This window comes from Ptychodera flava, chromosome 19 (assembly GCF_041260155.1).
Source record: "Ptychodera flava strain L36383 chromosome 19, AS_Pfla_20210202, whole genome shotgun sequence".
NCBI classification, from domain to species: Eukaryota; Metazoa; Hemichordata; class Enteropneusta; family Ptychoderidae; genus Ptychodera; species Ptychodera flava.
Window position 1 is genome coordinate 13732864 of NC_091946.1, and position 17154 is coordinate 13750017.

Genomic DNA, 17154 nt, shown 5'->3' on the forward strand with positions numbered 1-17154 from the left:
TGAAAACCTGTCAATACTTAGCTTATACCCTAAATACTTGTCATCCCACAATATAAATCTCAACAATTGATCGACATTTTAGAAAAAATACTTTCAACACTGAAATACTAGTATTATTAAATGCGTCTCCGAACTATAGATTTTGCCACTTCTTCTATCTTACACGAACACAAATCACATCGTGAAAATATTATATTAAAGGAAGGAGAAATAATTGGGATGGATATCATAATATTACGTTAATTAGATATAGAATAGCGATGCAAGTTATATAAGCTACAGATACACAAATATAACGCAAGTGTTGAATATCATCTCGTCGACGATATTATGATATGAAGTAGACATTAAATAAAAATGGCGTAGTTTATCACATTAGCCTAGTAGACCTATTGTGTTGACGATAATATATAGACATATACACAAACATATATGTACACATATGTTATATGTATGTAAGTATATATGTATGTATGTATGTATGTATGTATGTATGTATGTATGTATGTATGTATGTATGTATGTATGTGTGTGTGTGTGTGTGTGTGTGTGTGTGTGTGTGTGCGTGCGTGCGTGCGTGCGTGCGTATGTATGTATGTATGTATGTATGTATGTATGTATGTATGTATGTATGTATGTATGTATGTATGTATGTATGTATGTATGTATGTATGTATGTATGTATGTATGTATGTATGTATGTATGTATGTATGTATGTATGTATGTATGTATGTATGTATGTATGTGTATCTGTGGTAGATAGGTAGGTAGGTAGGAAGCTAGGTAGGTAGGTAGGTAGTTAGGTAGGTAGGTAGGTAGGAAGGTAGGAAGGTAGGTAGGTAGGAAGGTAGGTAGGTATGCAGGCAGGCAGGCAGGCTACGTACGTACGTATACCCTATACCGTTCGACAGCATTACAACAATGCCATATTAGTTTCACTATCAGTTTGATTTATATTGAATACATGTGGCACATGAAGGTCATTCGCCCCTGGATAGAGAAACAAACGATTTTGTCTTCATTATTTACTGCATCCGCACAGTGAGGCTTTATTTTTGCTAGATAATCAAGAAATACAACTGAAAATTATCAGCCACAAGTCACGCATCACATATCCGATTTTGATGCTAACAGCGCCGTTTGTGAAACCAGATTCTCAGAAATTCTGCAGAGGCATAAAGAACACGGATTAAAATTTCAAGCGATGATAAATCCGTTACAATTCCGCAGCCTGAGCTATTTGGTGCCGATGAAGGAAAATCTGGTGAGTTTGCTCAGGGCGGCAATAGGATCCCTTGAAAGTTTAGAGCATGTGGGAAAATGCAGTGCCGTGGTGGTAATTTGATAAAAGCAAAAGGTGTTTGACACGTTTATTAGCGCTTTCCTAAGAGTGTTAAGCTAGGGCGACATGGAATCTGATGTTGATTGCTTTGTCCTGATTCGAAACTGTCAAACAGTGCTGCACGACTTTCGCTTGCTGTCTCTCAACAAACATACGAATAAGACAAAATAGGACGAACATATGCACATACGAGGAAAAGCAAACACCACTTGCGTTCAGCTAGTTTTGTTCCTAGAGTTCCAGTCATCAGATGTCACACTCACTATAGTATGTGCCTCAAAAGTGAAAGACTTCAACTTAAAGGTATACTGTCAACTGTTCCAATTTTGCCACAGTTACCATGGAAAGAGAAAATCTAACCAATCACAGATTTTAAGCGGGTGGCCGCTTTTTTTAACCAGCGCCCTCACACGGGCATTTGGAATACCAAGGAACACCCCCTTTACCATATATGGGCATATTTAGATTACAGGTGACAGTATACCTTTAATCTTTGCTCAAACTTTCCTCAAGGACCCTTTCAACAATTCTCTTTCAAAATCAAGAATAAGAATCAGGGGTCATTGTGCAACTTTGGATACTAGAGGAACAAGTTACCCAAGATTTACTGATATTTGAAATTTAAAATGACGGACTCTGCTGTGACATGTAAAATGTTCGATTTTCGAAAAACTAAGACGGTGAAAATATTTTTTAAACCAAGAGCTTTAAAATGAACCACCACAAGTGGTGAATCAGGAAGGTATGTGTAAAGGTTTACAATCTGAATGTCTGTCCCACAGGCGCAGTGTACCTAAATTTGCGTGTGTAACAACAACGCCACGTTTTTGCATCGATCAGTGATAGTTGTTGACCTGTTGTAAAACAAGTGCCCTGCTTTACAAACTAAATGTGTTATGGCTATCTCGTACACGGGATAAACAAAACGACTACGTTTAGACATTAGTCTCCGGTGTATTTCTTGATCAAATTTCAGTATGGCAGACCTAAGAACGAATAAAGTACGCATTGTAAGATATATTCGGAGTACACTTAAATTCAAGAAGACGGCCGATGTCCATTACATTGTCACCGGCCATTAATCAAAAAGAAAAAAGGCGCCGGGACAAATAACATCATTCCCTGTTTTACCCAACGAATTGGAAGATTTGACAGATGGTCAATACCTTAATGAGGTATATGAATGGAAGATAGCGACGACGACAATGTTGCTTAATATATTCAGAATTTATGAATAAATTTGTGACTTGTACTGGTATAATATGTCTGCACTGCGTTTCTTTTTGTAATTGACAAAACGCCGAAACATTCCATTCAGAGAAATGCTATTTTAGAGAGGATCGTAAAACATTCTACCTTGTGTTTCTCGATGCTATAAAATTTTCACATTTAAAAATGCTGTTCCATTAGGTACACGTAGCACGGAGAAACCTTTGACAATATTGTGTCGCTGCGTATCAAACAAAATGTCGCATCAAAATCAGCTCGTCACATACGCTTCAAAATAATTTGTATTGATTGTTTGTCACTGCTATTTCCACATATTATAAAGACCCAATTGCATTGTATTACGATAAAGTTACATGAGCTTTTGTTCTTATATATTTAGAAGAGGTTAGAGAAAGCATCATTTCTTCCAAGACAAAATGTGACACTCAGTCATTCCTTGCATGTACATTTACAGTTGCGTAACTTATTTTTTTCAATGGCGCCCCTGACGTTCCAACGCTAAAACCCGAAAGAGGCGACCAGAGCTAACTTTATTTGACCCATAATTAAGTGCAATGTTTGTTAAATCATGCAATTCTCTGAGCGGCATCTTGATCCAAATGAGTGTCTCATTTGACGTGACCGTGGACACAATTTAGGTAACATCCGCTTCAGCATCTTATCTACTAATGAGAAGACAGCTTTATTCCCACAGCCATGAAACCTGACTTTTACAATGGTATACCAGGTTACACAAAGCACTAATTGCAGTTCAATTTCTACTCATTTTAAAGTGAAACCCGAGGGAGATTCAGGTTGCTAAGCTACGGTTGCTTATGGATATCTGTGATATCTATTACAGCAAAAGACCTTGAGCTTCTCTAGATAGTATAATGATTATTTGAAAGTAGAAGTGAAGACTTATCCAGGTGCATAGTCTTTCCATCTCTCAAGTAAACATTGGCCTGCCTCACTTCATGCAGCAACATGATAGCATAATGTAAACATATGCAGCATTTTCCCCTGAAAGATTAAAGTTATTCACCGTTTTCAAATTAAATAAGGAACACCTCTATAGAACTTCGAGTCTTTGTTTATGTTTTAAATGAAACCTTTAACTTGCTATGAACCTTTTTTCTAAAACTAGCTAAGATTTTCCACATCATGGCAGAAGTTTCAAAGTAATGTCTACTGATCTGGAGTTTCAATTCAATCAGAGATATATCATATTGAATAGATAGAAATAGATTGTGAATTGTATTTGATCGATATAAACAACCATGGATGCATCGGAAGTCATGAACATCGACTCAAGTGAAAGGATCAACTATAACTTTTGACAATTTGTTTTCACTGGTTCTGCCTTTAACGTCAACTACGGTTCCTTGTATTTCTTCCAAAAGCATATTGAAACTCTAACTATTTAACTTGTCAATGCAGAACATGTCGTGCAAACTGTGCTGTTATTGTTTACATCTGAATTCTAGTCCGGACCAGAATTCAGTTGTCATCAAATTACAACTACACATTTACAGGCTGGGTTGACAAGCTGAATACGATATCTCAACATGTTATTGGGAGTACAAAAAGAAAGTAATAATCTTTATTTTTTCAACTCGATAGCCTTGATAGGTATACGCCTCTTTCACAAGGGGCGAGTTAAAAAACATAAAACATACAGCAACACAACAAAATCGACAACAACATAAAATGATCAGAAGGTGACAGCATCAGTAAAACTTTGTAAATAAAATTTATAACAAGCACGTTTAAAAATTGAAAGGCTTGTACAGCCTCTTATTGATGTGGGCAACTCGTTATAAAACCTCGGAGCAGATACTCTAAAAGAGTCTGGTTGACATTTATTGAAAACAACATTAATGAAAGAAGTCATCAAAAGTTAGTATAGCTACTGGTCGTTTTAAGTAATTTCATAGAAATAAAAATCTCAATTTGTGCTTTGAGTATAGAAAACATATATATATAAGGAAGTGTAAACACAACATCTGGAGTAACGCATTCTAATGACAGAAAAGAGTGTACATGAGAAATTACCCCGGGCATTAAACGATCGCTGGGATATTTTGTGTCAATCATTTGCATTTCATGTATTATTCTATCTCATTTCATTCTATTCATGTTTCGTTGACCAGATGTTAAAAGGTGCGAAAAGAAAGTGCAAAAATAAAATTTAAGATCCCTTCTTCCTTTTTAAGTAGTTTGCATCTCAATTTTAAAAGACTTTTGCTCACATATACCCGACAATTAATCTTTCAACAAGTATTTTTTAAAATGAAAATAAAATTCGGGGGTCAAATTTTGGTCCCAGAGACACACATGACCAATTTGGAATAATTCAAAATGGCCATCTTTCCTGTATTATCTCTATGGGGGATAACAAAGTTCCCGGTTTTACAAAACTAAGCTTGTGAAAATTGTATTATTCCAATAAGCTTCACAATTAGCCACCATAAGTGGTAGGCCAAGAGAAAATTGCAAAAGTGTGAGAGTCCGACTTTCTTTCCCTGGGGCGCGTTTTACCTAAGGTGCTTATAAGGGGCTTTGGAGTAAATTGAGCTACATGTGAATGGTTGAAGCGTTATCATACCCTTAAAGTATTAGTTTTCAAAACCGATTATAGACTGTGTTCTCTACCAAAAATTTATTACCGGAGGCTTTCTCACAACAGACGACGTGTTACCGTATGATAATACAGTAATATAACGCATAGGGATTTCTATCTGCTGTTGCAGAATAATTAATCATCGCCAATGTAATGAAATGTTTTTGTCACATTTGCCAAGTAATTAAGTCCAGGCAAGGGCGATGAAGCAGGTCTGCAACTTTCAATTTATCTCGCGTGGTCGCTCCGCAAATGACAACACCGGGGGGTTTACTCATGGAATAAGATACTAATGCGTTTCAATGGCAGCTGGAACATGGTAACTGTCTTATGAAATGCCAAACAATTAACTGAAGGGATAGATGATGGAATATGTAACAAGGTCTGTATAGACCCTCTGACTGGGTGTCTGATGTAACCCATTTTGAGAGTAATCTTTATTTGGAAACGAGTGAAGACGCGCTCACACCACTGTTCTCGCCAAGATGGTACACACGTATTGACTAGTTATGAGGGTAACAGCATACTTTTGTTGCCTGAGGGACTGAGAGTAGCCTAAAATAGTTAATTTCCCTCGGCCTAAGGCCTCATAAAACAGACTGTCGTCGGGCGACTCTGTTACCTGAATGCTGTTGCCGAATATGGTCATCTACTGTTTTTTTATCATGATAACACACATCATCCAATTTTCTCGCCGAAAAATCGAGCTCCGCCCTTATCACCACTCGTTACGGTCGCAGACGATACCGCCATATTCTTTACGCGTTCTAGAATATGCGCATGCGCAGACGTTACATTCAATCTTCCCTAGTCAACAGTTGTTCTAAAATGTTCAGTCCAGTAACTTGCTCTTTGCATGTATCAGCGCCACAATGATGCGTAGCATGTGACTGTATATAACCGAATCACAAAAGGTAGTTTGGACTAGTGTGTCAAATGCATTACAAGTGTGGACTTCAAAGCTGTGTGTAATTTCTGACTGTATCAAAATAAAAAATCACTGAACTTAAACACGGATGGAGTCGTATCCAGTGTTCAGTTCCAGGACCGAATATAACTTACATAAGAAAATACAAACCACTTTAACTTGCACGCTCAGTGTCACATGTCTAAATTCACGTGTGGAAACTTCGGACAACTATGACCTTGTAATTCGCAAAACGATAGACCTTACATGTAATTCATATCTAATCAACGTAGGCATTAACGCTGTGAACTACAGTACATTAAATATTAGCGTCGAAGCGACGCGGTTGTAAATTATACCGCTTCACTGGCCAGTGTCGAATCTAAATTGACGGCGACACTTTATGGGGATATTAGCTCTATGAGTTAATAATATTTTCATGACTTTCTTCACGAAAACAAATACTTTTCTGATTTTCTTTCTCCCTTTAGTATTTTTAAGTAAAACCTTGCAGCCTCGCAAACAAAGGCACTGTGTTCGATGTAGGGTTTATGCGCCATGAAAATTTTCACCATCCTACTGTTTTTTGAAAATCGGAAATTTAATTTTTTGTCCCAGAGAGTTAAAATAGGATGGCGGCCATTTTGAATTTCAAACACCCGTAAATTTAAGGTTATTTCTCTGGTCCAAAACTTACACAATGACCCCTGATCTTTATTTTTGATTTAGTAAGATGACATGTTACAACTTCGTTGAGGAGAGTTGGAACAAAAGTTTGTCGGCCACTTCTTACCACTTTAACAAACAAATTCTAGGCCCGACTAAAATTAAGTTGTCCACAAAAACTGAACATCAGATATTACACATAAAGGCTGTGCCAACAATCTGAATACCAGGTATTTCAGCCTGACTTTAGAAGAACAAGATTTTGCAAATTGCAAAAACAAAAAAACAAACAAAAATAAACCCCCAAAACAAACAAAGCCACAAAATATTTTTGAAAATACGACACAAGCTTCATTTAATGTAGTAGTAACGGCAAATGGAAAGAAAGTGGCAACTTTACCCTGAAAAGGCACGGGAGATTTTATAGTGTCTGTCAGACTGACCAACATTTGAATCCTGTACAGTTTACTTTAGATACTCAACGAGGAAAATTTCGACAGAAATGAAATCTTAGTAAATAAATATTATTCCAATCAACCACAACAGATCCTTATTTCAAATTAGTACCGTTTTCAGCCATGGCTAATTAGGACACAAGCATCGTCACGTTTACCTATCAGTCAGTCGACCTTGGTGACTTTATTGATCACTTAGTGTGCAGTTGACAGGTCGCATTTTTATTTATCGCCTTAGCACATCTCATTGTCATAACAGTGCACTATCGAAAGGGTCTTTAACACTGAAACGAGAGCAAAGTTTATTGAACAGAGCGATGTAGTGCCGATCAATTCTTCTTGCTTGACATACATCAATTTACAGAAGATAACTGGCGAATATTGGAGACTGTATCAAGGCATCGCCGGATAAAATTCATTAATCAGACGACGAACTTACAAATCATTCTCTGCGTTGTATGTGAGAAAATAAAGACAATTTGACTTTTTCATGATTACTCAATGACACTCAAATCGGATTCCGACCTTTTTACGTCGGTAACAAGCCTGATGGTAGCAAACGCCGCTGGTCGACACTTCGACCTTTTTCTACTGAGACACTTAATTTGTACGTTTGGATGTCAACACTTGAATGAGATCGTTCTCTTCTGTCACCATTGTTCGAGATCGTCGACCGACAGAGAGTCTTGACTCGGTATAGAAAACATCTATCGGAAATTGAACGAGTCAGCATAGGCTGTCGAATCAACACAGTGGTCCCTGTATCCCTGTGTACCTGTTTCCGGTCACGGAGATTATTCAGGTCAAGTACACTGAACATGCTGGGTGATTTAAGAGGCAATTTGTCTTTATGTATCATCGCTTCGCAACTCGCAAGTAATTAATCTTAGTGATTTATTCGCAGTGGTATATGAAAAAAAGAGAAAGTAGATCAACAAGGGTCTAAATAATGCATTTGGATTACTTGGTCGGGAGTGACTCTGAGGTCGTACAATCTAATCCGATGGACACAGATTTAAGTTAACGACGATTGAAACAGATCGAGGCACCACATCGGAAGCCTCAGTAGCTCAGCTCCGCGAAGTAGGCGCAGCAATGGTGGAATATATGCGGCCACTTGTAATACTAATAGCCTACATCTAATGTCAATCATTGCATTATGACATTTCAAAGTAAACAACGGATGGTCGGTTCTAATTCTACGTCCGTTTGATGGAAAGCACAAACCACCTGATCGAATTAAGCAACTTTATTCTTTGAAGTAATTCGTTAAAGCAAGATTTTGCTCAAGAGTTTTTCAGACTGTTTTAAAACTAGTATTTGTTACTTGTGTTGTATGTGAAGAGTATGTGCAGCTTTTTATTTTTTGTTGAGTAGGTTATGCCTTTTTGTTTTCTTTAGCTTTATGAGTACTTTCTTGAGACAAAGAGTAAGTTAAAATTAATTTAGTACCCACAATAACGCCATCCTCAATCCCATTCTGGAAACTTTGAAAGTCCGCTAACCACAGCTCAGCAATTAACAAACAATGCAAAAATAACAACAAAACAACGACGACAATGACAACGAAAACATCATCATCATCATCATCATCATCATCATCATCATCATCATCATCGTCATCATCACTGTTTTACAGTGCTAGTAGCCATCGTCATAGGAGATCACTCACTGTTATATACTAATGTGTGTTCAGTTCTTGAATAGGACACATGTGTCATGTCGATCGCGACTCAAAATTCTCTCTCTGCGATTTTCCTCAGTTTCATGTAGATTTTTGTGTGACACAGGCTTGGCTTCTTGGCACTTTCTAAACCCCACCTCATTGCATTAAAATTATAAAAATTATGTGATCGCATTTTGCTAACGCTTTTTTTTAACTAAATATCACAACACACGGGAAAGGAGAACTACCCTGTTCGACATACCGGTATACGAAGGCCGGACCACGTGATTTCGGAGACGTGTTAACTGATAATACGACAGTTTGAAGAATGTCTTATAAGTTTTAGGTATTTGGCAAAAATTGTTTGTAGATCGATCACGAGAACATTAAATATCAATTTAGCAAAATTTGACCCATCGCCAATATTCTTTTCAATATTCTTTCTGAAGACATTTTATAAGGCATGGCATCACTTTGTTGTGGAGGAGATACTCTTTACGACAGGCCTTGCATGTCCTCTAGCTCAGAAAATGTACATGTGAGTAGCTATTGTTAGCAAGTCACAATGGTCAATAGTGACGAGGCAAGGCTGAACATATAGCATTCGTGATCACGAACATTTAATATTGGGTCGTTTTCAGAGTACTCAGGAAAAACCACCATTGGGAGAAGATTTTTACATAACTCTGTTTCATTCGTTGTAGGTTTCGGTAATGGTAAGCGTCTACACCCTTGTAGCCATTGGCATTGACCGTTACTTCGCCGTCCTCTATCCGCTGAAAGTTCGCGTGACAAAACACCGCGCCAGGATGCTGTTTGCCTCGATTTGGCTGGTGTCTTTTCTCCTGGCTATCGTGCAGGCTGTCTTCGCAGAAGCAAGGAAAATTGACTACGGCGAGAAGTCGGTGTATCTGTGCACAGAGTGGTGGCCGTACGACTCGGCTGGTGTAATTTACGAGATCTTCATGGTGATGGTGGCGTATTTCATTCCATTGTTAGTTTTGCTGTTCTGCTACGTAAGAGTCGGCAGACGACTGTGGGGACGTCAAATACCTGGCAACGCCGATCGTCAAAGAGATAAATCCTACCTATCGTCAAAGAAAAAGGTAATTTTACGAAGAGAACTTAGGTAGAAAATGTCTGTCTTCGTTTGTCTGTTCGTCTGTTCGTCTCTCTGTCCATCTAACCCTGTTTTCATGAAGGCATCCTTGCTTTCAGACTAAAGAAGGGAGAACATTTTATGTGCAATTATACAATTCCTTGGAAAGTTGATTTAAAATCATCTCAGAGCGCTGATAGAAACGATAAACGGTCTAAAATGAGAAGGACACGCACGACAGAAACCATATACTCAGTTAAGTTTCGCTCATACTTCTCGGAAGGAAACTGTTAAAACTTCTTTTGCATAATCGAGAAATATCAGAGACAACGGGCATTTTTGTGGATAAGAAAACATTTGATGATGTAGCTCAAAATGGGCACTGTTCTATCTGTGTTAGCTGTCGGGGGCACTCCAGCAGAACACGACATTTGAATTTTCAATTTCGTTAAAAGGTTTCGAAATGAGTCGGCACAAGCTGTGGACCATCAAGAAAACTTGTCTCGAGGCGTATTCTGTCGCAGAACGATTCACTGGAATCCACTCTGAAGCATTGAAGTATGTAAGAACGTAAGAAATAGTGACAGCGGATGCTAAAACTATCCACTTGGCGAAACGAGGCAGACCTAAACGATTTCAACGACGGAATATATCGTTCAGTGATTATTTGAACTACGCCCTCCAGGTTTATAATTCCGTCCTCAACTTTATTCATTTCGTGTGAACTTATTGCACTCAAACTCAAGACGAAATAACCAACAATGGCAGCGGTTTGTCCGTGAGGAACTAAAGATTTTTGCCAGTGTCTCTTGCCTGTGGTTCAGCTTGAAACTGATAATACAATCTTGATGCATTATCACAAACGACTTTTCGTATTCACTTTCAGTGCAGGCTGTCACAGTTGTATCGTAGCCGTTGAAAGATTTTCTTTAATGAATCTGAAATTATAAAATGGAAACATTACGGAAGTGACTTACACCCTTATAATTTTCCTCTCAAATTTGCAGATCTGTCTAAGACCTTCATGGTGTATTTTTGCGTCGTTCGGAAAATGAGTGCGACCCGGAAAATACGACAGGAAAACATAATTGCTCGAATCATATAAAGGCACACAAGACATAAACGAAAAATACGTCCGTGTGTAGTACATATAGTGTGCGCATGCGCAGTTGTTTATAAATTGATTCTTTCGTTTTCTCTAACAGTATGCCATCGTCATGTTCGGATCAACATCATTCTGAAAAGAATTTATGAGATAAAAGCAAACTTTGGGAAGTTCGGTAAATATGCAAATTTCCAATCATTTGACATCGACTTGAATAGGTCTTTCGAGACATACATGCCCTAGTTGTAAAAGTCAGTTACATATGCAAATGAGCAATATCAGTAATATAAAATGACCAGATCAACTTGAAAACTGTCGTTATTTGCATGATCTGTCATGTAAACAATTAAGCCACCTTAAATATTCATTTCTTGCAATCACCACACAGAATCGACTAGATTTGATACCGAAGCAATGAGCCGTTCTTGAGTCATTGCGCAAACAGACAAACAGACAGACAGGCAGACAAACAGACACCGCTACAGTATCAATAAACGCCTGTGAAATATCAAGAGGACTACACAGAGTGTTTAAATGGTAATGAATACTCCAGCGCGATTAGTGCATTGGGTCCAATATCTTTGATCGTATAAAATATGATTCAGAATATTATACATTGATGGAATGTAGCCATGTATATCGACGAAGACTTCATCCAAAATGTTTTTGAGCGAAACACCTCAGCAGTTGCGCCAAATTTGGAAGCGTCCTTGAAGTTGAAAGACTTTAACCTTTGCTCAAACTTTCCGTAAGGAAATTTTAAACCTTTCTCTTTCGAAATCAAGAATAAAAATCTGCAAAATTTGATAGTGGAGAAAATATTACTAATATTTAACGACTCTTAAATTTTGAATTCAAAATTGGCACATTTCTATGGTAACTCTATTGCGAAAAATAACATTTTCGATTTTCACAAAAATGTGACGTTGTAAACTTTAGTTACTCGTCCAGCTTCAAACTGAACCCCAACAAGTTGTAAACCAAAGTCGCATCGTAAAAGTTTGAGAGTCCGAATGCATGTCTCTGAGGCGCATTTTACATTAAAGGGGCAGCTCATTTATAAGCTTTATCAAAAGCAAATTGGCCAACATGATACAAATTTCAAAGCAAAACAACTGTAAATACTCAATGTCAACAACAACTAATGCGAGAACCAGGGATTGAGAATTGCCCCTTTGAATACACAGGTGTCGTGTCTTTTCAATGTCTCTTCTTGAACACGAAGCTCACTGTCGGTCAGACAAATAAAAAAGAAACATTTGTCTATGAAAGCACAATTATCATCGTGCACGATCATTCACCCAAAAATAACGGTCAGCCTAACCGTCAACGTACCTACAAAGACGTTTGAAATATAAATATAAAACTATCCAAATGTTATAAGGTTATTCTCGTATCATGATATAAACCCTAGGGTTAAGTTGTGGCATAATCGTCTTATATGCCGTATTGTCTCTCTTACTCACAGTGTTGTCCCCTGGAAATGTCATGCACTCTCCTTGTTGCAACGCTCCGATGTTATAATATGGTCTCATCTCTTGGGGATATTATTATTAGAGTCAGAGTCTGATTAATCGAAATACTTGGCTGTCATTCATTCTGTTGGAGATTTGACAAAAGCCGGTAATACGTCGACATTAGGTTTTTGTTAGTGCTTCATGAAAAAGGAATTTTAGGGCCGAAAAAAGTGTTTCTGTTCACCGGTCAACGTCACGTCCGGACTGGTGAATTAAGTCACTTTTTCTTCCTTGTGTGTTTTTGACACAAATCATATCAGGGAAATAAAAAGACTGTGTGGAGGTGCCTTCTCTTTATACCTATATTCATGTTTGCTTCACTATTCAGAAAGCGATATTGCAATGCTGCCACTAAATGAAAGAATCGGTCTAACATGAAATTAGCCAGAGAAAATTTGGAGAAGTGAAAATTAACACGGCATAATTTTTGCCAAATGTCGAAGGCCAGAAAACTGTCTTTATGTTTTGTCCTGACTTAATGTACCAACTTGTAGATTTGTTCGCTTGTTTAGTTTCAGTTTAGCGTCGAGTGGGAAATATTGACATCAGCTATATTCATTTTTTCATAAAAAATAGTTTCCCGAAATAAAGTTAGACCACAATTTTACATTTAAACTCTCTTACAGTTCGTTTAACCGCCTGTATTACCAAGCTCAATAGTCCTATGCTGTGCCAATCAATAAAACGTTTTTGATGATGTAGCTTAATCGTCAAAGTCCTCTTACAGGTTCCATGATGCTTTTCGCGCCATAGTGCGTTACTTTTGCCATTTGTGATTTATGCTACCCTGACCGATGCATTCATCACTGATTTAAACAGAAGGCGAAAATTGTTTTCGATCGTGAACTGTATCACCGAAGAATGCGGTACAACATACATTGCATTATGTTTAAGTACGTGCATAGAGCTTAAAGCGGCCGCAGAGGTGCGTTGTGGGATAACCGGAAAGAAGTCCATAAATGTACTACTAGGTTCACACTGAGGCCCAGGGACGCCTCTGGCTATTGCGCGAGTGTGAAAATGTAAGAAAATATTTTTGATTGCGTTCAAACCGCATCTGAATTTCCCGCTTTTCAGTGACTTATCGACTAAATGTTAAGCGCTGCAACCAGGACCGACCCGTCTCGTTCACTCTCACACACACACACATACACATACACACTATTGATCGCAATGACAAACTTGCGCCGAATCTGCATTCATCCCTCAGACCCGATGCACTGAAAAAGTAGACCGGCCTACGGCAGGCACAACGTGTTCACAAGTTTTATAAAACTAGGGCTGACTCAGAGATGACCTTCACTCTGCAATGTGAATGTTGCATCCGTTATCAGAGGGTTAAATTGTTAGATTTCAGACGTGCATAGCATGCAGTGATGTGACATGCTAATTGCTTAAAATGCGTCCGTCTATTGAAATACGGCTCCCTTGGTCTCGTCGTCTCTGATGTGTACAATGATCGACACTGTAAGGGTCAATGTTCATTTAAGGTCTGTTAAGCTGTCACTGTCGCAAAGCCCCAGGGTTTACCATCGCTCACTCACAGCCAAAGCTAGGTAACCATGGCTTTCCTATCTCTTCCCTTTGTAGCTCATTGTTCACAATGTATGAATCCGTAGGGTACAAATTAAAGTTACGGGCCGTTCTCACGGGTGCCCATAAAATTGACAAGAAATGCATCACTTTGAAATGAAAGGATCTGACTTTAAGTTACTCTCACACTAAACGATTAATATCTTCACGAAACAACGTCAACATATGCAGATTTTGATGTACCCCGCAAGTCACGAAATTTGGCACAAAAAGTTAATGGTCGCCGAGAGGTCAATGATATCGAAAATCGATAATGGCAAGGGGGCAATTCTATCACAGTCTCTATTTTTCCCAACATGCATGCAGATGATTACACGAGATACGTTGAAACAAACAAGATTGCATCGAATTCCTTCTTTCCCTGTTCAATTTATATGGAAAAAGAAAGGTGTGTGACCTAGTTGCATAAACTGTACGGACAAAGTCTGCATGACTTCGAGGGCAAACGATGCAAAACGCCCGACTAACAATTTATGTCAACTTGGGAACAGCTTTCTCAGAGATTTTTACCTATGGCGGTATCTCTAATTGTCGGCACCATTCCATTGAACAGGTAGCTCATGTTTATTAAGTAGTCTTGTGGAACATGCTGTTGCCCTGACCGATGCCTTCCTATTAGCTGATAATTGTTGAATTGCCGTGAACATCACACCTGTTTTCTTTGGTGTCAGGTTTCAAAGCGCGAAGCGAAAGACTAGCCTGCGACAAAGTATCAATGATAAAGAGGTGCCGGTAGCGAGGTATGTCATTCGATGCCTTTGCATGCGTGACCGTATAAATTAATGACATGGCTTGATTTTCTTTCGAGGACTTCCAAGTTGAAAACACTTTTAAACCTTCACTTTGGTTCTTGTCTCCCGCAGTTCATCGCGGTTATTCAACTGAATTTAACCACACCGCGTGTGTGCCAGCAAAAGTTGAACGAATAACACCCTTCTATAAAAAATCATACGTCATGAAGTCATACATTGCGAGTCATCAAGCCATCAGGTCAAATCATCCAACATCTCCATTTATGGCACGACAACTGAATTTCATCACATCGACACGTACCCGCAAATATCAAGCAAATGGCACCCCCTCTATAAAAACAACCTGTACATCATAAAGTCATATATGGCGAGTTATGATCCTATTGTCACAAAGCCATCGGTTCGAATCACCCGACATTTTCATCGTCGACGATGAAAATAACAACGCAACGAAGACAATAAGTGGCGGGAAATTATCGAACGATACAAAGACACAAATCGTAAGGAACCAAATAGCGGTAGCGTGTTATAGGCCCTACATGTATATAACAGGTCATAAATGACTATTTGGTTCAGGACATCCAATGGATGACTAGACTAATAGCATATAATGAACTGTACAGAGCAACACTTCAACTGAATTTTTAAACTTCGCACTGTAGGGAATCAAAGAGCAGTCCGGCACCTCTTTCTTATTATCCCTTGAAAATTTTGCCATGGTCGTAAAATCTGTCATCCTTGTCCCCTTTTTCAAGAAAATGTTCTTAAAACATCTGCTCAAGAGAGGCTATTCACGTAAAGGGATGATATTTTACCCTGACATCAAAAAGGCAAATTTAACCCTTTGAGCGCCAAAGTATATTTTTCTGCCCTTCATTAAATAAACTCCTGTCAATTTTTTCCCAGATTTTTACCAAAATTTTCAGAAAAAAATGTAGCCAATGAAATTTGATGTCCATTTGGTCCAAAATTATCAAAACATTACAGAAAACACTCACAAAAATTGGTAAAACTTTGCACTGAAATTGTGAAGGAGAAATTAAAGCGCAGTGGTCGTCGCGCTGCGCATCCTCCTGAGGGGGTCCCCTCTGTTGTAAACAAATCCAAGAACGCCGCACATGTTACGGGTTGATTGTAATGTTTGCGATATTGCCGCTTGTTAAAATGGCGGCTGATCTGTCACAAGCATACCAACTAACCAAATGTAACACGCAAAAAAGGTCAATTAATCTAAGTTAAATATCTGCTGAATATTGAACAATAATTGCACGCTGGATTGAGATCACATTTGCTCATGATTTTCTTGAATCAGTTGAATGGGGCTCGGCTACTGTTATCGCTCGAGCCATAGAGCTAGACGTACGCATGTACGCATGTATACGCCAACAGACTATCAACGACCGGGCTCTAGTTTTCGACATCGCTAGCAAGGACGAGAGCTTTCATTTCAAGAGGCTCGACAGGAGTACAAAGACAACAACCCAAACTACAGAAATCTACAGCTCGCAGAGCAATGTCCGCTGCAGCAAGAAGCATCTCTGCATCTGTTCCGTTCCGTGCTCTGTATGAACGTCTGTGTCAAACCGGGTATATGACGCGCTACACTCGGCTGTGGAGAATCCAACTCAACTACAAAGTTTACCCCGTTTGGGGGTGCAAACGAGAATTCCGAGTACAGGTATCAAGTCAAGCGAAGGACCTTTCATAGGTCTTCTTGTTATGTGGGGGTTATCTCACTTGAAAGAGGATTCAGACCTACCCGGCAATCAGGAGGTACAACAACGAAGTTTGCCCAGCACCGGTAGGCCTACACCAGCTAGCGGTTGGATCACTGCCATGACCATGCACAGGACCGGGGCACAGGATCTCTCGATACGTCTATGCACGGTGTATAGCCGTGCAATTTTCCTGCCAAATGCCGCGAAAACCCGCTCGTTTTGTCTATTGTTTCCTGTCATTTTACTATTTCTTACCACGTAATACTAGGAGAAGTAAGACATGGTGATCAACAGTTGGTTGTGGGCCAAGTCGTCGCGGGCCGGTACGTGTGGGACCGGATTTTCTATATCCGTGTACGTCAACGAGGTGACCGTCTCCCAACAACATCTCCCGTGTCCTGCTCTGGCTTGCCGATCATGGTCTTGAGTGTAATTTTTGTGTTAGGCATTGTGCTTGTTGCTGGTCTACATATATAGGCAATGTTGATCATTTTAGTTATG

General features: G+C 38.9%; 1 protein-coding gene across 1 annotated transcript in view; it reads left to right on the forward strand.

The window, feature by feature from the left end:
* The window catches only part of LOC139119000 (substance-K receptor-like), a 34255-nt gene that overhangs the window by 2133 nt on the left and 14968 nt on the right, over positions 1-17154 (forward strand). Inside the window, exon 2 of the mRNA XM_070682609.1 lies at positions 9574-9975. Coding sequence (XP_070538710.1) covers positions 9574-9975 — 402 coding nt within the window. The remainder of the gene's footprint in view (positions 1-9573; positions 9976-17154) is intronic.